This window comes from Haliotis rufescens, unplaced genomic scaffold (genome assembly GCF_023055435.1).
Source record: "Haliotis rufescens isolate VD_foot unplaced genomic scaffold, xgHalRufe1.0.p SCAF_12, whole genome shotgun sequence".
Classification (NCBI taxonomy): domain Eukaryota; kingdom Metazoa; phylum Mollusca; class Gastropoda; order Lepetellida; family Haliotidae; genus Haliotis; species Haliotis rufescens.
Window position 1 is genome coordinate 31,016,135 of NW_025963802.1, and position 24,526 is coordinate 31,040,660.

At 37.6% G+C, this 24,526-nt stretch overlaps 1 protein-coding gene across 5 annotated transcripts in view; it reads left to right on the top strand.

Moving 5' to 3' along the window:
* The window catches only part of LOC124117197 (TBC1 domain family member 12-like), an 80,788-nt gene extending 62,514 nt beyond the window's left edge, over positions 1–18,274 (top strand). For 4 of the 5 annotated variants that reach the window (XM_046478962.2, XM_046478968.2, XM_046478986.2 and 1 more), the window contains exons 2-12: positions 2,221–2,451; positions 4,531–4,613; positions 5,191–5,308; positions 5,577–5,683; positions 6,225–6,311; positions 7,314–7,408; positions 8,686–8,757; positions 9,647–9,775; positions 10,177–10,286; positions 12,108–12,211; positions 12,632–18,274. In XM_046478962.2, the coding sequence (XP_046334918.2) occupies positions 2,221–2,451; positions 4,531–4,613; positions 5,191–5,308; positions 5,577–5,683; positions 6,225–6,311; positions 7,314–7,408; positions 8,686–8,757; positions 9,647–9,775; positions 10,177–10,286; positions 12,108–12,211; positions 12,632–12,828 (1,333 nt within the window). In that variant the 3' untranslated portion in view covers positions 12,829–18,274. Of the gene's footprint in view, positions 1–1,915; positions 1,939–2,220; positions 2,452–4,530; positions 4,614–5,190; positions 5,309–5,576; positions 5,684–6,224; positions 6,312–7,313; positions 7,409–8,685; positions 8,758–9,646; positions 9,776–10,176; positions 10,287–12,107; positions 12,212–12,631 lie in introns of those variants that run through there. The other variant, XM_046478994.2, reaches the window with a different exon arrangement.
* Positions 18,275–24,526: the final 6,252 nt, after the last annotated feature.

The following is a 24,526-nucleotide window of genomic DNA, read 5'->3' on the forward strand; positions in this document are numbered from 1 at the left end:
GAGAAGGATCATTGCATTCTACAGGATGTTTTGGAAGAACCTCATCTTCCTGAGGCAAGGGAGTTAACTGACTGTAAAAGTCCATTTTTCACCATTGCCGAACTAGGCTGCAATTATGGATTTATATTTTTGGCTGGATTAAGGATTCTATGCATAGTCCAATCAAAATCACTTAACGAACTAGACATCCGGTTTGTAAACAACATGGATTTCAACATGCAGATTTCTGTTGACTGCAGGATTTTCAAGAGTTGTGTACTGTCAACTGGACAATGACACATATTTTAAAAATCTTTTCACGTTTTTAATCAAAGTGCTCAAGCGATTTGATGCACCTCGTGATGAAAGACTTGTTTTATTACAAAACTGGGTGGAAACTGGACTTTTAGAGTCAGTTAACTTCCTTGCCTCGGGAAGATGGAAGCACCTTTGTTGTATATACAATTGATGACATTGATACTTTGACAAAGATGAGATACACGTTGAGTGGAAATGTTAAGGGACATAATTTCTTAGTTATGATGCATGTCAGTATTTGAAAATAAGTCTGAAAGTCAAGTGGTCCATGTCATCCCTTTTGTGTTAAAGTTAAGATTTTGAGGGATCCTTTATTCAAATACTACAGCCTTAAGGACCCTTGGACCCTTTTGACCACTGCATATAGTGTCCATCATAGTTAGGTAACTATGTGTGGTCAAGTTTTGTGATGCAATGTAACACCATTTCCTTGGCTGTTTTCATACAAAAGTGTTGCATCGATCACATGCCCCTTGTCCTTGGGAAGGTTTACTGAGGCTGGGATCAATGAAGCATGACAACGTGGCCTTGTGGAGAAGTCCATAGATACTGTTTGTGATGTCTTGACCCTAGGATATGGTGTAAGCTGATCAGAAAGCAATTACTGTATTCGACGTAATAAGCACCTTGCTCTAATGAGCGCCCATGGTGATATTTGCAATATATTGGCTAGTGAACAATCCCAATTAGCACCTCTTCCGATTGATCAATGTACACAAGACTTATGTATTCATGTATAATACGAGCAGACTTTTCTTTTGTATCATTTCAGGTACATAAACCTAGAAATTTACAATCTTTCAACTCTGTTTTTTTAACCAAAATTATATTCTAATAAGAGCCCCTTATTTCTAATTTTGAGAGCTCCCTGGGCGCTTATTACGTCGAATACGGTACTGTTTGCTGATAGGCAGGTAGGGATCCATATCACCCAAGATCACTGTGTTCCTTGTACAGCAAGGTCATCATTAGTATCAACAGCATTTTGATAGCTGCAATATTATTTTATGAAAAGTTTGTATGGATTTTTCCACAATTTCTCGGACCTTGCAGAATTTCGGGGCAGAATAGGTAGCAAGTATCCCATTTTTTTCACAAATGCTGACTATTGAGGAGTGGGTGGTAAAAATGTGTCCCCGATTGTTAGCGTTGTTCAACTTGATAGTGTGGATCCTTGCTCATGCCGTCAACCACTGGTTTGAGTGACCCAGACAGTTACAGATTGCCATTATCTGGAGTTAAAAAATAATTAAAACAACATTTAGTTAACATCTAACATTAGCTGGAGATGTGTCTGTAGTGATGAATATGTCAGTGACCATTGAAAAGAAAATTTTAGATATTACAATTACACATTAATTTTTTTATGAACAAACACTCATCTCACTGAACATAGTATGTGAGTAAAGTTGTGTCGGTTTGAGTTATTGCTCATAAAGCAAGTGTGTGGCAGAAAGCCTGAGTCACACGAACCCATGTCCCAGTGGTGACATAATGCCAGCTATCTTGGTCCAAAGTCTGAGACCTCACACTGCAGATGCTACAGCTCGACTTGACTGGATCAGGTGTCCACCAGCCTCAATAACTAACATGTAAACAATCACAACAACAGCTGGACTCTTTGGTCATTGTCATGTTCTTGTTAGTACAGACTAAACAGAGATCACACTTTAAGGCTTTTTTCCTACTTTTCATTTTGATGAAACTGTTCCGTTTGTGTGATTAAGAGTGATAATTGTGGATTGATTTCTATGATTGTCATGTTTCTTTTAATGCCTTTCGTCTTTTGTTAATAATAGTATTTTCTTTCAGGAATCCGGATATTCTAGGTACTGATTGGGCATGACTTTGTTTATGTTTCTTACCCACCATCAGTTGCATAATGCTTTCAGAATTGTTCAAAACTTGCCTTTTTTCCCTCAGAAATTTATTTTCCCGGAAGGCCAAAGAAAATGCATCGTCAGAGAGCGCCCCGGGATGGAAACTGTTTGGTCGTATCCCTCCCAAAGCTGCCACAGAGAAGGACCCGGTTCAAATCTCCACCGACTATCAGGCCAAGCAGAGAGCCAGTGCCCATTTCCCTGCCAGTCGAACAAAGAAACAAGATATAGAAGTTCTCTCCACCACTGCCCTTATACTGGAGAACAGGCCCATGTAAGTGTTCCTGTGCGATGATGGTGACAGGATATTCAGGAACTGTGCATTTTACTGAGTGCATGTTCAGTGTCAGTTTGTGCTACACCCTAATCCTGAACCAGCCTGACCCTAACATTGTAAACAACTTTAGATGTTTTTTTATTTTCACTTGTCCACTAAATGATCTCCTAAAGAGTTGCCATCTACCTGAAGGAAAAAGGGACTGTCCACAGGGAAATGTCACTGGTCCCAGCCTAGCAGAACCTACAATTGTCTGTTTGAATCCCATTTCACCTACATTATTTCCAGGGTTGTCAGCACCACACACCTGCTCGTGGGTTTCACCGAAGTGGTAAACGTCTGAGACCTGCACCACTTTGGTCTTTCCTCCTACATTAAGCTGACACGCTGTGATATCCTGTTAAAATAGTACTGACTCACGCACTCAATAATTTCTCCAGCATTAATCTGTAAAAGTCATATACCTGAAACACTGCAGTGTCAGATTCAAAATCACCCAACACCTTCATCTGGTCAACTTATCGACATGCCTTTCTATCAGTGTGAGATGGGTTTTTTAAACCATGTGATATTTTTACATCTTCATTGAGAAGCACATATTCTGTAAGAGACCCGAGACGTTTATTACGGGTTCTGTAAAGAGGTAGTGATGTGTAGCAAAGTGTGCGACTGCCAGGACATAGAGTGCATGTATATTGTTGCTGTCCTCTAGTCATGCTATCTTGATGCAATAGAAACCGGGAATATACAATTCCTCCACCTCTAAACATGCAATACGCCTTCCCAGGCTGCCATTAGGAACCAATTTTCATAATATTGAGCAACAAAACTCATTCCTTCTTTCCAAGAGATATTGATTGAAATAGTCCTGCAACATTTATATTAAGCTTTGCCCTCTGCAGTCTGAAGAGAAGTGACAATTTTCTAGTACTTCGTGGCGGATGCAAGGATATTTTTGGTTGTGAAACTCATTAAATGGTCTTTGATGCAGTCCAGTATAAATGTTTTTGCACAGGTAAAAAATCACTAAAAAAGTTTTTTGCTGAGCTTAGCATGAAACAATATGGTTGAAAATGATTGTGTTTGGAGTTTACATGCATTATTCAATAGACTGGCTTAAAAAGATTGAATGCTGGGAAGATGGAACTGAGAAGGGCTGAGAGTGATGTATGCATCTGACTCTGGTTGTCTGTCATGGGTTGACTGTATCTATGAATATTACCACTGTCAATAACCTAGTCTACTTTTCAAATTACCATGAGCCCAGATTCTACAGATATTAGTTTGGTGGGAGCTGAAAGAATTTTTTTTCATGAATATTGAATTTTGTAATTATATTTTGTTATCGGTATATTTCCATCTCAATCATGTCAATAGCCATCTTTTTACAATATCGGGCCAAGATGAAATAAGCTGAGGACTACATTTCTGCAGTAAACTTTAGCGAAGAGGTTTTCATCATCAGAGATGTTCATTGTTATCCATCATGTTGCTGATCTTTGGCATTAGCTGATTTGTGAAAGAGTGCTGGTGCTTTCACATAATGCTTCTATATCTAGAGTCACTGCAATCTGTCAAGGAACTGTTTGTGTTTCCTGTGTGAGTTGTGTCCCCTAGATGGTCAGGATCAGCTGCTTGTAGGTTTGAATCTCTGCCAGTACTCTACCCTGTTGTTTTCACCGAAGTGGTAACATAGTCTTGTAGATCAATGATCATGCTAACGTACAGTTGTATTACTGAAATACTATTCATAGTTACCCGAAGACTCTCTCACTCTCTCGTACACTCAGTTTAAATTTCTTCAAGTGTACCTACAGTAATAGATTAGAGATCTTTTTATCATTCTCATTTGTCTGTGACATCTAGATATTCGAATCAATTATGATGCTTGATTTGTCAATGCCATACCCATTCTCATGGGTTTCACCAAATTTGTAAACATTTACAATCTGTTCCCAAGGGCTTTCTGCCATATCAAGCTGACATGTGATATGACTGAAATATTGTTTGAGGTGGCTTTGAATTTTGCTCATTCACTCCCAACATAAGATTTCACTCACTCACTCTTGGCTACAGGAACCTGCCATCCAAGAATCCGGAAGAAGCAGAGAAGCATCGACAAGAGTATGAAACAATGGTGGAAGCAGCCCGGAGAAAAGGTAGTCAAGATTTACATTGTTATTGAGAGTACTAAAAGGAAGCATTGCCACAAACACCAAGCCAAGACTCTTTGATATGTACCACAATTGTCTTATTGACCATCAGGGGCGGTCGGGTAGCCTGGTGGTTAAAGTGTTCGCTCGTCATGCGGAAGACCCGGGATCGATTCCCCACATGGGCACACTTTTCTGATGTCCCCTGCCGTGATATTGATGGAATATTGCTAAAAGTGGCGTAAAACCATACTCACTCACTCACTCTTATTGACCATCAGACATTTTGTAAGAATTTGCTACCGCTAATATCTGCTATATTATTTTCAAATCCAGCATGGTCCTGGCTCAATTTTGACTTGTGATTTATGTAACACAATATGATTTGGGGAGAAACAACTAGCCATTCGAGATTTTCACTTGTCTGAGAATAATAATCTAGGCCAAGAATTCATTGAGAATTATTCTGAATGTGATGAATGTTCTCGTGGTAATGAGGTTGGAATAGTGGTAGAGCTGATATGAAAGGAATATAGTGCAGGAGTTATGAACAGTGATCAGTGTTGTAATGTGTGGATTGCAGAACAAAAAGAGATGAAGCAGAAGAAGAGGCAGTTACAGCAGCAGTTACGTCAGGAGGACCAACTGGTGGCCGCAGCCCGCATCTGGAACAACGAAGTCCTGCCTAACTGGGACACACAGTGAGTGGGGGCGAGGGTTTGTGTGTGAGGCGGGAGAAGATGTATGTGTAACCAACTGGGACACAGTGCACTGGATAGTGTGGGCTACAGGGGGGATGACTTGGGACATGCAGTAGGTATGTAGGAGTGATTACACCATGGAACATGTTTTCTGTAAGTGACAGAACATGAAACTGATTCCAGTTTATATGTGTTCAGTACTTCCCCCCCAACAGCCATTGACTGATATCAAATGCCTTGAAATAATCTGTTCTGTTCCCCCCAACAGGAAAGGCAGTAAGAAGGCACGTGACCTGTGGTGGATCGGCCTGCCGCCCAACGTCAGGGGGAAAGTGTGGAGGTTGGCCCTCGGCAATGACCTTAACATCACTCAGGGTAAGTCTACCAACACTCAACTTGTAGGATCCCCGGGGGATTCCAGGGCAGAGTAGGTCCCAAGACCCCATGCTTGTCGCAAGGGCGGGCTTTTTAGGATTAGGTGGTCACAATCTGTGAGCTACAAGGCAGGATCCAGCATTTGTAAAAGGGAGGGGCCCACAATATCAAAATCCTGTCTCAGGTAATTTTACTACCTACAACATACTACATTTAGTTTTCAAAAGGAGGGGGTGTACAGGAGTACTTGATCTGAGCAAGTGTAAAAGCCCTGAAATATGTTTGAATTTTTTTTATTATGAATTTGAGAATAATCCCATAGAACAATTTTGATCATTTCACAAATGAATAGTAAAAGTAGAATTAATTAATTACGTATTGTGAAATTCAAACTATCCAGGATACTTAACTCATATCAAAGTACTAAGTCAACCACTAATAAAAGTTCCATATTGTTGCATTTCTCAATTTTCTGGTGTTCAATTTATGGCTGATGTTTTTCATTGTACAACAAACAAAACATGATTTTCATTATTCCTAGAACTGTACGAGATCTGTGAAAGCCGAGCTGAGGACCGGATCAAACTGATGCAGGAATCAGCCAGCGAGTCGTCAGGAGCAACAGAAGGTTTGTGGTCAAGGGGAGATAACTCAGTTGTCTTAGACATGACTTTAGTCATCCCACTTGTCTCATTTTGATTTTAGATAGGGCATCTCACCCATTACACATCACGCTAGCTGTCCAGAGTCTTATCAGTTTGTGTAGGGGCGGTCAGGTAGCCTAGTGGTTCAAGCCTTCGCTCGTCACGATGAAGACCCGGGTTCGATTCCAGACATGGGTACAATGTGTGAATCCCATATCTAATGTAACCCGCCTTGATATTGCTGGAACATTGCTAAAAGTGGCGTAAAACTACACTCACTCACCTACTCACTCACCCACTCACTTATTAGTTTGTGGAAACATGGTATTTCGTGTCCTCAAAAGATCTGGGTTTGTAGGAACATATTGAAATAATGTGGAGATACTTCAAGTGTGTCAGGGATGTTGTCTGTAAATTTTGTCAAAGAAAAGAAATTATGTTTGTGTTGCTGGAACAGTGGCTTAGTGTTTTCAGTTCTCAAACAAGTATTGTATTTTTGTTTTCAGTTCTCAAACAAGTATTGTATTTTTGTTTTCAGTTCTCAAACAAGTATTGTATTTTTGTTTTCAGTTCTGAAACAACTATTGTATTTTTGTTTTCAGTTCTCAAACAAGTATTGTATTTTTGTTTTCAGTTCTCAAACAAGTATTGTATTTTTGTTTTCAGTTCTCAAACAAGTATTGTATTTTTGTTTTCAATTCTCAAACAAGTATTGTATTTTTGTTTTCAGTTCTCAAACAACTATTGTATTTTTGTTTTCAGTTCTCAAACAAGTATTGTATTTTTGTTTTCAGTTCTCAAACATCTATTGTATTTTTGTTTTCAGTTCTCAAACAACTATTGCATTTTTGTTTTCAGTTCTCAAACAACTATTGCATTTTTGTTTTCAGTTCTCAAATAACTATTGTATTTTTATTTTCAATTCTCAAACAACTATTGTATTTTTGTTTTCAATTCTCAAACAACTATTGTATTTTTGTTTTCAGTCTCAAATGAACCTCCGTCCAACAAAGAAGACAGCGTCAATGTCATCAAACTTGACGTATCCAGAACATTCCCTCAACTCTGTATATTCCAGAAGGTAACTAACAGTAACCAGTGTGCTTCCACATGATTATGCCGGCTGAGCAATGTAGAGAAATCATTTTGTTTTAAAAGTTTCAAAACATGTTTGTGGACATAAAACCAGATGGGTTTCACAATTAAACAATAAATGAGTTATGATTGCTATATGCATGGGAATTAAAAATAATTCTGTTTATACTTTAAGTTTATAGTAATGTCAATATCAATTTATGCATTTGAAATATTTGAATACAAACTGTTAAAGAGTTATCTGTAAATTATATAAAGATCACATGTAGATTGAACATTTACTGGCCATTAATTAGTTGGGTTTTTGTTAATTTCATGACATGATTAATTTGGTACAGTAAAGTAAATATCATTTTGGTAGAACTATTGTTCACAAAATTGCAGATCAAACTGTATTTTACTTTAAATATTTACACACCCTTTTCGTAATAATTCAGTTGAAATATTACACCTCATGCTATCTAATCTGTCAACACTGACAATCAAAATAACAACTGTTCACAATCACAACACAAGTAGATCTAGAGGTCTAATATTTTATTGGAATGCATTTGAGTCCATTACAATTTACATCAAATACGAAACTGATGCAAAATTCTGATTTGTTACGATTGTAAATTCTCAGTAGGTTACAATTTGATACATTATATGAACATATCAATTTAGTTAGTTTCTGACATATATCTAGATTTGGTCAAAAGGTCAATATTTCGACTTCAAATACAACCCGCAAAGTTATTTAAACTCACAATAAATAGTTTGGCTTAATGGTGTGTAAACAATGAATTATTCTTTACAAGATCTCAGTAGCATTTGTATTAAGTCTGTTCAGCTACCATAAACTGCACTGGGAGTTACCAGGTGGTCATGGATATTTTAAATTGAAATCACAACAGAACGGCCAGACTCAAATTTATATCGGTAAGGAGACCAGATAACAGTAGAATAGTTTGTCAATGATAAGAATAAGAATAATGTTCAATACTTACGATAAATGTACCTGGATGGTTAAATTGTCACAGTTTGTCCCGATTGCGTGTCTTGTTGACATCTCCATGTGTTTCATGTGCTATCCAGCCTTCACCTTCTGGTGTCCAAGCCTCGCTTTCAAACTGGAAGTAGCGAAGTATGAAAAAGGTCATTACAACACTAGCAGTTACCCTTCTGTTACTCGAGTGATACTGGGAATCTTGATGAAGAAGATGTAAGAGTTTGATCGGGAGTATCTGATCTTGGATGGTTGATACTTGTGTTATGTTTCAGGGTGGGCCATATCACGACCTTCTACACAGCCTATTGGGAGCCTATGCATGCTACAGGCCCGATGTTGGATATGTAAGTACCGGTATTGTCCCCATACAGCACCACGCATCTTTCACAATATTGCCTGTCAGGTACAAACTTCAGAAACAGCATGTTCAGTCTCATCAGAACTGATTCTTTACTTGCTTAATCTTGAAAATAACCTCCTTGGATGACTTATCCCTCCTTCAGAGATAGAATCATTGCTGAGATTAAGGTAACTGGTACTTATTATCTGTTTTAGGCTGAATAAAATAATAGTCTTGGTTATCAGGCACCACCTGCGTGTTCATAAAGTCTGCTGCACGTTTTGTTTTTATTTCCATATTAAAAGACCCAATAAAAATCCTAATACTTAAACACAATGCACAAAAAAATTTTGAAAATGGAAACAAAAACTGGTTAGAATCATTGCTGAGATTAAGGTAACTGGTACTTATTATCTGTTTTAGGCTGAATAAAATAATAGTCTTGGTTATCAGGCACCACCTGCGTGTTCATAAAGTCTGCTGCACGTTTTGTTTTTATTTCCATATTAAAAGACCCAATATAAATCCTAATACTTAAACACAATGCACAAAAAAAAATTGAAAATGGAAACAAAAACGTAAGGTGAAATGAACTTTATGATGATGTGGGCAGTGCCTGAGAACCAAGACTATTTTTTTTTAGCCTTATGGATCAAGTAATGGGGGACTGTCACACGAAAAGGACACACGTACCTCAACATCCACTTGCAGCTGTCCCTGCACTATGATCACTGCCTTATGTTGTATCGTCTTTTCCGATGTCTTTTCATTTAACAAGAGATAAGTTATGATAGTTAAAATGTAATATCCTCATGGGGAAATATTTGCTGTTAATCCGAGGAATTTGGCTGTATTTGGCTGCAGCTGATGATTGTTGTCCGTCTCTCCCTCAGGTCCAGGGTATGTCATTCATCGCAGCCATCCTCCTCCTGAACATGGATGTGGCAGATGCCTTTGTTTGTTTCGCCAACTTGCTCAACAGACCGTGTCAAGTCACCTTTTTCCGCATGGATGAGGCCATGGTTAGTAACGGTTATCTCTCGTTCCGGTATTTGAGAGCATATGATCCCCATCAGGCGTACATCAAACTGTCATTTTGCATGTCGTTCATTATACCTTCGTAAACTACAGCTCTAGCCTTGAGAGCTGCACATGCACAGTTGAGGAATTATGTCAGGGTTTGAAATATTAATAATATTATTAAAAAAATAAAATGTTTTGGTTTACTTTATATGGTGATAATAAAAAGGATTTATGAAATAACCTCTTCAGTATGTGACTTTAGTCCTGAAACAGAATCTTGTCTAACTTCTTGCTAACACTAGTCCATGTATCTGTATAAAATCCTACAAAGTGATGCTTATAAAGTTTGGGCAACTCAAGTGTTAGCTCGGACTCCATCATTGTACTTTTGAATTTTTAGATGATGGCCTACTATGACACATTCACAGAATTCTTCAGAGAAAACCTGCCTCATCTACATGATCATTTTGTTGACCAGGCCCTCACACCTAATCTTTACCTTCTAGACTGGTGAGTTGACAAGCTAGGCACAACAAACAACAATACAAACAACAAGAACAGATCAACTACTGTGAAAATGATATCAATGTGTCAAGTGATATGAAAATGTATTAACTTTATTGATGCATGACACACAGGTGCTTCCTACATATATAGTTGTCTTTGATTTGATATACCAGTTCCACACCGCTTTGTATTTGGCAAGTTAGAGGAGGGAATATTTAAGTTGGAGGGTGGGTAATTTGATTGGTGAGAAGAAACAAGTAGATTAAGAATTTGATTGTTGGGCAAAAATAAAAACTATTTTGTTCCTGGTGTCCACCTTTGTCACTTTCAACCTCCCGTGTTTGCCCCACTTTGACAAAGGCAGGTAACGTCTTTGCCCCACTTTAACAAGGGCAGGTAACGTGTTTGCCCCACTTTAACAAGGGCAGGTAACGTGTTTGCCCCACTTTAACAAGGGCAGGTAACGTGTTTGCCCCACTTTAACAAGGGCAGATAACGTCTTTGCCCCACTTTAACAAGGGCAGGTAACGTCTTTGCCCCACTTTAACAAGGGCAGGTAACGTGTTTGCCCCACTTTAACAAGGGCAGGTAACGTGTTTGCCCCACTTTAACAAGGGCAGATAACGTCTTTGCCCCACTTTAACAAGGGCAGATAACGTCTTTGCCCCACTTTAACAAGGGCAGGTAACGTCTTTGCCCCACTTTAACAAGGGCAGGTAACGTCTTTGCCCCACTTTAACAAGGGTAGGTAACGTGTTTGCCCCACTTTAACAAGGGTGGGTAACATGTTTGCCCCACTTTAACAAGGGCAGGTAACGTCTTTGCCCCACTTTAACAAGGGCAGGTAACGTGTTTGCCCCACTTTAACAAGGGCAGGTAATGTCTTTGCCCCACTTTAACAAGGGCAGGTAACGTCTTTGCCCCACTTTAACAAGGGCAGGTAACGTCTTTGCCCCACTTTAACAAGGGCAGGTAACGTCTTTGCCCCACTTTAACAAGGGCAGGTAATGTGTTTGCCCCACTTTAACAAGGGCAGGTAACGTCTTTGCCCCACTTTAACAAGGGTAGGTAACGTGTTTGCCCCACTTTAACAAGGGTGGGTAACATGTTTGCCCCACTTTAACAAGGGCAGGTAACGTGTTTGCTCCACTTTAACAAGGGCAGGTAACATGTTTGCCCCACTTTAACAAGGGCAGGTAACGTGTTTGCCCCACTTTAACAAGGGCAGGTAATGTGTTCGGGGTTTTAATGGGAAACTGAAATGGTTGGAGAATGTTGTTGTAGTTGTGAAATTGATGTTGGTGGTATCCAGTACCCATAAGTCTGATGTAGATTGTCATAATTGTGATTGTGAGGCTGAGCCAACAGACTATCTCATTAAGATACTGCACTGGGAGTTACCAGGTGGTCATGGACATTTGAAATTGAAATCACAACAGAACGGCCAGACTCACTTGCTAAATATATATCAGTGGAGACCAGATAACAGTAGAATATTTTGTTAATGATAAGAATAATGTTCAATACTTACGATAAATGTTGCCGTGATAGTACCGGAGTGGCTACATTGTCACAGTTTGTCCCGATTGCGTGCCTTGTTGACATCTCCATATGTATCATGTGCCATCAAGCCTTCACCTTCTACTCTCCAAGCCTCGCTTTTAAACCGGAAGTAGCGAAGTGTGAAAAAGGTCAATTACATGAGCTTGTCATGAATACTGAATATAAAGAACTACATCCTGTCCAACAAAATAAGTGCATTGCAGAGTTCATGTTACCATTGTATTAGTTCAACTTGTGTTGACTTGCCATGTATCTCTTCAGGATATTTCTAATCTATGGCAAGTCTCTACCTCTGGATGTAGCCTGTCGGGTCTGGGACGTCTTCTGTCGAGATGGCGAGGAGTTTCTATTTCGCACAGCTATAGGTAAGATTAATATCTGGGTTTGCTCCAGGCAGTCTGAGGGTTATGGGTAACATAAGCCTGGGGATTCAGCATTGGAGGTGTGTGCTTTGAATTCTCTGTGATACCAAGCCTTGACACTGTTCCTTGTGACTTGGGAAGAGGCAGTCAATAGGTCATTTCTTTTTGGTTTCACTAATACAGTGGGGAAAATCATTTGTTTTGTCCATCAAACTATTAAAACTGTGAAATGTTGACAATCAGTATGTGGTGCTGAGAACCTTTTTGCCCATATCTGAATGGGGTCATAAAAAACCCAGAAGCTGGTGAATCATTTTAACAATTGGTTTACCCATTTGTTATCATTGTCAGGATGTAGGAGTATTTGTAATACATTTGTGAATGTTATTGTTTCATCGTTGAAATATTTCATTTCTTTTCCAGGAATTTTAAGGTTGTATGAAGGGATTCTAATCAACATGGATTTCATTCATCTTGCCCAGTTTCTCACCAAACTACCTGAGGACATTTCTGCAGACAATTTGTTCCGCAATATAGACACAATACGTATGAACAGTGATAAAAAGAAATTTGCTCAAGTGCTGTCGATACACCGTGAGTCCAGAGAAGACTTGTCATGAGAATAACTGTGGAAGCGAGTCTTCAGCAAATGTGATATTAACAGAGCTATCAGAGCTACCACCACTATCACCCTCGCTCATGTCCGACCAGGGTCCAAGCAGTCACACTCCATCCGTACCACACCTTTCATGGACAAATGTCGGAACACACCAGAATGACAGGAAGGTTCATCAGGGTGTGCTGAGCAGATCCTGTTCAGCTTTTTCTCTAGTCTTTATATGACAAGATGTAAACAGATACTTCTTCGAAATATTCAGATGGTGACGTGAAGCCAAAAGAAACAGATTTTCAGCTTAAAGTGCCATTCATGAACATCTATCATTTCAAGATGCACTGAATTTTTATTCAGGCAAGAAACATTTTCTTTACATTTGTGATATTGTCAGATTGTGGTTTTTTCATCATCTTGAAACGTAATGATACAATCATGATATGAGATTTTGCATCAGTTTTGAGTCAAGAGAGCCTTGTAAATTGATGTCAGTAGAGTATGGAAATAATTTATTGTATTTAAGTATTTCAGAGTTCCATTTTGTCTTGCTTTACGTTGATCGATGACCTGACCAATGAGATTTTGTTACAGATCTGTGTAAATAATCCAGCTAATGAAATTGTACATCCTGTATTCTAATTTGTAAGTGAGGTATTACATTAATGTTGATAGTCATGGCATTGTGATTTAGATGAGGGATCATCACAGAGGTTCATAGTTCACACTGACTAACAATAACTCTATGGGTGGGTAGCCTAATGATTTGTGGATTTGCTCATCGCCTTGATGGCTCTGGTTTAATTGCTCAATGGGAATTGTCGCTAAATCCATTGTTGCTGTTCCTGATACTGACACAATAAGTAGATGCCTAACACCTGATTCTATCAACTGGTAACACTGGCGAGGCAAATTCAGGATTTTGTTCGATTTTTGAATTTTAAGCTTCAATTAAATACTAAATACAGGAACCTTATTGGAAATTTGATAGTTTAATGATAGGATTACCACCAGAATAATATCACATTCCAACCGAGATAGTACTATTTGTCTGCACTTGAAATTGTTCCTTTGAAAATGTGAAATATTTTTGAAAGTATTTTGGATAAATTCAATGCAGGACATTTTGAATAGTACTATTTGTCTGCACTTGAAATTGTTCCTTTGAAAATGTGAAATATTTTTGAAAGTATTTTGGATAAATTCAATGCAGGACATTTTGAATAGTCTTCTTTGCACTTTTGTGATGACCCCTTGCTTGTCATTTGCTTTGTGTATGTTGTTAAATATTTAACAGAAACTAGATTTTAGTTTTGTTAAATTTTAAATTGTTAAGAACTTCTTGGATCATAGACATACATAATATACATGCATGACAACAGGGGATGATAACATGTTGACAACTTGAATTTTGAGACATTGATATGTATGTTTGCGTTCACATTGTCTGTACACGTGTGAATATAGGCAACACATATGTGAGAATACAACTGACTCTACATCCATGGATATTCAAGACCACAATGCAAGTATTGCCCACTAATAGAGGAATCTACAAGTATCGTTTCTTTCTGAATTTGGAACATTCCACCTTTTTGGACAAATAACCTTTCAGTGTATAGCATTGTACCACAGCTGTAGAAGGTGTGCACTCATAATATGCAATAATGCAAATCCTGAATCAAATGTAGCATTGGAGGATGAATAATTATGTGTTTAAGTTCTTTTATGAAGATAATAAATGAAAACATCTGCCGACACTGAGCTCAATCAATGAAAAAGCAGGTTATTTTCAGTACAGAATATTAGCAGTTTGATGACACAGTCTGTCAGTGATAAGACCTATCTTGGGTGCATTTGAAAGATTAGGGTCTCCATAAGTTGAGCTAATACATAAAATATAGTAGTTAAGCCCAGGGCTTAGACTGTTGGCAGCTGATAATTCTGAAATTTAGATACCCCTGGGGGTATATAGGAAAATTACGTTTTGATACCAGACACTTTAACATGGAAACTGTGGATACTGTTTACTCTGAACAGTGTCCCGAGAATCAGTTTATCTAGGCTTCAGATATTGCAGAAACTGGAAGTTATGCAATTGTATTGATGTATGTCATTCCGAAATTAAGTTTACTCTGTTTCTGCACAAATTCTTTGTAGAACACAATTTTCGGTGAGAAAAATACCTGATGTCAATATATATTTACCAGGTTATCTTTCATCTTTATGTTTAGAAGAATACAGTATCGAAGATTTTCATATCATGTTTGCAAGAATTCATTTTGTGTTTACAAGTATTGTGTCATTAAATGACATGTTCATTTGAATTGTTGTCCAATGACCCGAGCAACTGAAGCAAAATATTGTTCATAAGAACCCACTTGTTACAAATTGGCAATGCAAATAGTTATATTTTTGTATCTGTTGATTTTGCTGTAGAAAGCAGATGTTATTTTAGAACTGGACAGTTTCAGTTCTTTGACACTTCATCGTTTCATAATATGGAAACCTCTGCGTGCACATACCAATTTATAGTCTTCAGTCAGCATATCTTCTGTGAAATTTCATTCATATTTATCTCGTAGGTTATACTTCCTCTATTCCTTTCTGTAAATATCAGACTGATGAAGTTCTTGTTTTTGATATTTCTTAATATTGGACTACATACTGTTCTTCACTGTCAGCCTCAATTTTCTCATTTCCTATTCTTTGAATAGTGCATGGTTAGCCTTGGTTTCTCTGAGTCACACAACATTGAATTTTTTATACACATGCATTTGTGGGAGTTTCGGACAAGGAAACCTGATAACAACACTGGCATTCATTATGTTATTTCATCATTTCAAATATTGCAAAACAACAACATAGGAAGTCAAGAAAGAAGTAAATAGGTTTGTTTTATGTCCGTTTCCTTTCCGATTCTGTGGATTATTTTATATGTGGCTGTAGTGGTCATTGATCTTTAAGCCTGTGTCATTGATGTATATGCCCCTTTAAATGTGTATGGTCTAATGTCCAGTTGCTGGTCATCCTTCTTCATATTTGGTTGATTGACCATCCATTCCCATTGATCCCGTTTCCATCTTCATTATAGTCAGTGGCATGTCATCAATAATTTACCCTCATAACTATTTTATGTTGTCAGTCTATTGTGCTGTTGTACAACACATTTGTACTGTAAAACATTGAAGCTAGAGAAATCTTTCCTAAAGGGATTTTTGCTGATTATTTTTAACTCCATACTTTATTGTGTACCTGTGTACTTGATTTGAAGGACTTTCTGTCCATGCCATCCACTTGCTTGAACTTTTACTCCAATAACCCCCACTTGAAAAACAGGCCATGCTTTAACACCTATATTTTCTATATAAAATTCAATTGCATTATATTGTGATCAGGACATTTGAACAGTAACCCTGCTAATTCAAGTTTGATGATCTTGTTCAATGAGGAGGGCAAAAGTTGAGGTGATCTGGGTTAGAATTGGTTTCCAACAACCTGTGCCCGTTGGAAGAGACTGCTTAATAGTTCTAGTGGTCAGGCTCAGTGTCTTGGTTGTTTCATGTCCTTGTACACATATGGTGTTGACCATTGCTCATAATATCAATCACTTGATTGGCTGGTCAGAACTTGATTTTTTATAGATGGAATATTGCTCAGTGCAGTATTAAACAACAAATTATAAGTTGTCCTTATGAGTGAGAGTCTGAATTTTACACTGGGGATTAGAGATGTCAACATATTGTAGGGGCTCTTCTGTTAGCCTGCTAATGGCATATGGTCGTCATTAACTGTCAACTCCTGCTGCTTCAAGAAGAATATAAGCAGTTATTACTGTACCCAGAGTGAGAGGCAACCTTTCACTAGGTATCTGATTGTGTGCCTGGTAATATTTTCAAACAAATTGTGATACCTTTTACACAGCATTATCAATCTTGCTGCACAATTTTCTTTCATGTCATTCCAACATCTATTCTGTATTTTATTATCAAAGTATGAAATAATCCTTATGTATGGATAATTAGAAGGGATTTCTTTCTTTTTTTAAATACCATAGTGCAGATCTAAATATGGACATTCTTTGGCTTTGATTGTTCCTCTGTTTCTTGCTCATTACACGAGTATCAAGTCTTTGAATGGCATTTAGAAGTGATACACACAAGGAAGAGAACTTGTGGATGTCAACTTCTTTATTATTGGGAGGTTCCTCATAATAAAGAAGAAAGAAGATGACATCCATAAATTATCTTCCTCATTATACCAGTAGACATAATCAATGTATTGTGTCATCAACCCTTACTAAAAATGTTATATTCACATTTAATGTTACTCGATTTATTTTGGAAATGAATTTTTCATGTCTGTTCCAGCTTGAAATAACTTGTAAGATTTGTCTTTCATTTGAAGCCTGCTACAATGTGTATAATGGTTATAATATTCCTTGTTTACATTAACACTAGCATTTGGTATGTATTACATTACTTTGTGTTTGACATGCGTCGTTACATGTGTCTTTAGTATCTATGTTTAGTCTATGCAGGAAATATCATTGATAAGCCTTTGCTCATGGAAACAAAAAAGTCATGGAAATATTGTAATTTGCCTGAATTAGTTTGTACATGGACCTTTGGCCCATCGTTCCTATTCAGCTCAATACATATGTTTTAATATGATCATGTGCCTATATATGTTAGAAACCAATACATGCAGATATTACATTTTAGTTTTTTAAAGCGAATTTTAGTTACTGTGTTGTTCCAGTGATATTTTGTGTTTGTGCTCAAATCAAAGTTTGGAGTAGATACTCATATTTACCTTCATCACCTTCTTCACAAGAACTGGTTCATTGTTTTAACTACATTAGAAACTTTTCAGTTAAATACCCCGGTAAGCAAATTGTAAGCCTGGTAAATATTGATATTTATGTTTTTAATGTCATCCAAAAAGAAGAAATACTGTCTCATTCATAGAATTATGGAATGTAAAATGATAATGAGATATGTGTATGTTATAATATCATATATATATCGTATATACATACCAGTATAGGAAAATGGAAGAATTTAGTGAATGGATTGCATAGTCTGTAATTGGTTATGTCTGCACACACATATAAATATTTTTGTCATTGACATTAAGAAACTGCATAGTCATGCATATTAAATACATATATAGGTCACTGAAGGAAATTTGAAGTACCATTATTAGGATAATGCTGGGAGACATTTGCACTACCTACCTTTGAGATTTTGTCACAAGGTGTCATAATTGAAGGTCAACACTCTTTGTATCATTTGTGTATCATTGTACATATTCTATTTGATGGCAACCAAAACATTTCTTCATCTTGTACATAGCTGTTGTACAAAGGTATTTCTTGTACATAGCTTCAAGTTTTGTACATAAGACTAGTGATAAAATTAAAGTATACATATGCATTGCAAGTGAAAACAGTTGCTTCTTGTTTGTTTTTCTTGTTACAGTGTTCAGAGCTTCATATTCAAGGCTGTGGTGCACCTTGAGCTCAGATGTTTTTTTGTTTGTTGTTCAAGGCTGCACAATATTCCAGCTTTACGACGTTGGCCTGTAAATAATCAAGTCTAGGCCAGACCATCCAGTGATTGACATCATGAACATCGATCTACGTCATGGGATACAATGACATGCATCAATCAAGTCAGCAAGCCTGACCACCCAATCCCATTAATCGCCTCTTACAACAAGCATAGTCACCTTTAACAGCAGGCATGGGTTGCTGAAGACCTATTCTACTCCGGATCTTCATGGGTCAGATCCCATTTTTCACCTTAACAAGAAGCTTTGGTTGCAGAAGGCGAATCCCGAGAACATCTGACGAAAAAACTCGACATTCAATGGATTAAAATAAAAACTTGCCCATGCGAAAAGGCACTTGTCATGATCAAAGATGAATTCATTTTGCCCAGTACTGATTGCACCTTAAGAACAAAGAATAACATGCAATGTTACTGTACATTGATGGTGCCTAAAGTTTGAACTCTTTCAGGTCTTACATTTGTTAATACTCTCCAAATAGTTATGAGTTATTCATGTAAGTGAACAAATGGCTTTTATGTACTTTCATTGTTATCACTGACATTGCATATTAACAGTACACAGAATCAGGATCTTACAAATGAAGCATTGTGAAACTGCCAAGTGAAATTGTCTGGATTAACGAATGTGAAAACAAAGTAATGTTTGGTATTCCCAAAATATTGTGTGAAAGCAGGGGTTTCCAGACTAACCATGGTGACAAGGTTTGAATGTGCTCACGAACCTGAAGGGAAAAGACTATGTACTCTCAGTTTTGAGGTTGCACCTCATCTTGGTTCTGTAACCAATCCAGCTAAGAAAGTCGTTTCATTTCAAGAGGGGCTTATTTTCATTATCTATGGCTATCAAGTGTATTATTTCTTAATTTTATTATGATCAATACCATGATGCTGAAAAGTAACTCTGCACTTTCATGATGGCAACTGGTTATCACTTTGTTTTGTACTGTGGCAAATACAGCTGAGAATGTCTGGTAGCTTAATAAGGTACCTCCATCTGTTTTGACACTCGGAAAAACTTCTTTTCCAGTTTAAAGTTTATTTTGTGAGAAATTATGTGCTTAGCGATGAGAGACAAGAGCATGGTGTTGTCACCTGTGAGACGTGCAGCTAGTGGGTCCTGGGTATATATCAAAAACTATAGGCGATATTTGTGAGGTTCTTTTTTAATCGTCATTTACTGATCATGACTATGGATTATACTCATTAACTTGATCATATCTGTTCTGATGTTGACTGTGTGTTTTTACAAATAGACCACATCACTGTGTCCGCAAGCTTTGTCAAACAAAAGCAACAGAACCCTTTCCATAAGCATAATATAAAAAGTCAATGCAATAGAATACGAAATCTCTGCTAAAAGCAGTCTCCATTGTACTTTATCATAGATGCAGGAGAAAATGACCTCATGCAAAATTGGCCTCTGACAATTTGGAGAAAATGGCCCCAAATTTGAGTGAAAATGGCCACAAACTAGAGAAATCTGTGGTGACTTAGTTTATTTATATTTATTTTACTATTGTTTAGACATTAAGTTTACTTATTGGTACTCTGGAATTTAACTATGTCATGTGGTTTCCAAGTCCATCTCCCAACTCTTCTGAACGTTGTGGTCAGTACTAGTGAAACTGTTTTGTCCAGCCACGTACTGCTCCCACAAGTGTAACTGCCGTCAATTTCTGTATGCGTTGCGATTGTACGATTGCAACTTTCCTTCTTGTACCATCAGCATCTGTGCTGTAATTCCGGTGCATACCCTGGTGCATACCATGTGAATCCGTCCCTGACAAGAGTTACAGGATATACCACTGTAAACCACTGAAGGGTGGATTTTAGTGCTCAACAGTGTGGTACCGATTTCCAACCCAGGTTTAGACGTGGTTACAAATGCCCACTCTCCAAACCAGGGTTCTTGCGGTGATCCCAGTACTCTACCAGAGGCCAGCGAGATGTGACGATTCCTCACAATTTATACAGTCCATTCAGCAATTTTCATGTTTTTCGTCTATTTCATTTTGAAACGTCTACACATTTAGATGAAGCCATGGAATGAAATAGTTATCTTTCATTTTGAAAATATACAATATCATGTTTCATTTGCATATTTATCCTTTGTTCAACTCTGAAGCGCTGTTGCGTCTTTTAGATGTCTTTCACACTCCTCACTGTGGCAGTTGTGGTAGTATATCTATTATTAATTATGCAAAACAGTATGAAAAGCACCGCAAGGCTTGCATTTGGCCCATCTCTTCTTATTTCTGAACAAGTGTGTTTGTTTTCAAACAAGAAAAAAGTCCGGTCACGTGATAAGCCTACACCCACTGGTACAGAAACGTTTCTTGCGGATTTCGGGGGTTGTCGGCTATTGTTTACAAACATGGCATCAGAAAGGTCGACGTACTATCCCTTTCATAATTATATCAATTTACATGTAAATCGCACTGACAGACTCCAAATGGGCTGGACTGCTCAGGGTTTAGAATAAGCACGGCTGTTTCAAGCTTTGGAAGTGGTGAAATGTCACCACTGCGCTGGAATGTGAACAATGCGGGGTAGAATAGGTCTTCAGCAACCCATGCTTGCCGTAACAAGAGACTATGCTTGTCGTAAGAGGCGACAAGCGGGATCGGGTGGTCAGACTCGCTGACTTGGTTGATCGATACCAATTGCGTGGATTGATGCTCATGATGTCAATCACTGGATTGTCTGGTCTACACTCGATTATTTACAGACCGCCGTCATATAGCTGAGATATTGCTGAGTGGGGCATTAAACAACAAACCAACCAACCAACCATAAACTAGATTGATATGCATTATAAAATATTAGTTCACAGACAAAGTGGTTTTGCGAGGGCAATAAAAAATCACTGAATAAATTATCCTTGAATAAAAGCTTGTACACCATCTATTAGAGTGACATATAACATTACCTGGATTCATAGATGAGGGATGGTGTCTCAACATTATTAATGCATACATACTCCATTTACAACCTGAATACTTGCTTTCATGAATATTCAAATGACATCATCAAAGGGTGACATGGATACTACAAGCATCTTCCTCCAATTATTGGTTGTTTTCAGATCATGAATCAACATGAAACAAATACATATGACATGCATCTGACAAATACATATGTCATGCATCAGACAAATGCACATGACATGCATCTGACAAATGCATATGGCATGCATCTGACAAATACACATGTCATTCACCTGACAAATACATATGACATGCATCTGACTAATACATATGGCATGCATCTGACAAATGCATATGGCATTCATTTGAAAAATACACGTCATTCATCTTTCAAATACATATGACATGCATCTGACAAACGCATATGGAATGTATCTTGACAAACACACATGTCATGCATCTGACAAATACATATGGCATTCATCTGACAAATACACATGTCATTTATCTGACAAATGCATATGGAATGTATCTTGACAAATGCACATGGAGTGCATCTGACAAATGCACATGGACTGCATCTGACAAATGCACATGACATGCATCTGACAAATGCACATGGCATGCATCTGACAAATGCACATGGCATGCATCTGACAAATGCTCATAGCATGCATCTGACAAATACACATGTCATTCATCTGACAAAGACACATGGCATTCATCTGACAAATACATATGACATGCATCTGACAAATACATATGTCATTCATCTGACAAATACATATGACATGCATCTGACAAATGCACATGTCATTCATCTGACAAATACATATGACATGCATCTGACAAATACCTTTGTCAATGATCTGACAAATACACATGGCATACATCTGACAAATACACATGTCATTCATCTGACAAATACACATGGCATTTATCTGACAAATACATATGACATGCATCTGACAAATACATATGTCATTTATCTGACAAATACATATGACATGCATCTGACAAATACACATGTCAATCATCTGACAAATACACATGTCATTCATCTGACAAATACATATGACATGCATCTGACAAATACATGTCATTCATCTGACAAATACACATGTCATTCATCTGACAAATGCATATGGAATGTATCTTGACAAATGCACATGGAGTGCATCTGACAAATGCACATGGACTGCATCTGACAAATGCACATGACATGCATCTGACAAATGCATATGGCAGATGCATATGACATACATCTGACAAATACACATGTCATTCATCTGACAAATGCACATGGAAAGTATCTTGACAAATGCACATGGACTGCATCTGACAAACACACATGTCATGCATCTGACAAATACATATGGCATTCATCTGACAAATACACATGTCATTTATCTGACAAATGCATATGGAATGTATCTTGACAAATGCACATGGAGTGCATCTGACAAATGCACATGGACTGCATCTGACAAATGCACATGACATGCATCTGACAAATGCACATGGCATGCATCTGACAAATGCACATGGCATGCATCTGACAAATGCACATAGCATGCATCTGACAAATACACATGTCATTCATCTGACAAATACATATGACATGCATCTGACAAATACCTTTATCAATGATCTGACAAATACACATGGCATGCATCTGACAAATGCTCATAGCATGCATCTGACAAATACACATTTCATTCATCTGACAAATACACATGTCATTCATCTCACAAATACACATGGCAGTCATGATAAATACATATGACATGCATCTGACAAATACATATGTCATTTATCTGACAAATACATATGACATGCATCTGAGAAATTCACATGTCATTCATCTGACAAATACACATGTCATTCATCTGACAAATACATATGACATGCATCTGACAAATACATATGTCATTCATCTGACAAATACACATGTCATTCATCTGACAAATGCATATGGAATGTATCTTGACAAATGCACATGGAGTGCATCTGACAAATGGACATGGACTGCATCTGACAAATGCACATGACATGCATCTGACAAATGCATATGGCAGATGCATATGACATACATCTGGCATTCATCTGACAAATACATATGACAAATACATGTGGATGCATCTGACAAATACATGTCATTCATCTGACAAATACATACGCCATGCATCTGACAAATACCTTTGTCAATGATCTGACAAATACATATGTCATTCATCTGACAAATACACATTTCATTCATCTGACAAATGCATATGGAATGTATCTTGACAAATGCACATGGAGTGCATCTGACAAATGCACATGGACTGCATCTGACAAATGCACATGACATGCATCTGACAAATACACATGGCATTCATCTGACAAATACATATGACATGCATCTGACAAATACATATGTCATTCATCTGACAAATACATATGACATGCATCTGACAAATGCACATGTCATTCATCTGACAAATACATATGACATGCATCTGACAAATACCTTTGTCAATGATCTGACAAATACACATGGCAAACATCTGACAAATACACATGTCATTCATCTGACAAATACACATGGCATTCATCTGACAAATACACATGGCATGCATCTGACAAATACACATGTCATTCATTTGACAAATACATATGACATGCATCTGACAAATACACATGTCATTCATCTGACAAATACATATGACATGCATCTGACAAATACATATGTCATTCATCTGACAAATGCACATGGCATACATCTGACAAATACACATGTCATTCATCTGACAAATACACATGACATGCATCTGACAAATACACATGTCATTCATCTGACAAATACATATGACATGCATCTGACAAATACATATGTCATTCATCTGACAAATACACATGGCATACATCTGACAAATACACATGGCATACATCTGACAAATACACATGTCATTCATCTGACAAATACATATGTCATTCATCTGACAAATACACATGTCATTCATCTGACAAATGCATATGGAATGTATCTTGACAAATGCACATGGAGTGCATCTGACAAATGGACATGGACTGCATCTGACAAATGCACATGACATGCATCTGACAAATGCATATGGCAGATGCATATGACATACATCTGGCATTCATCTGACAAATACATATGACAAATACATGTGGATGCATCTGACAAATACATGTCATT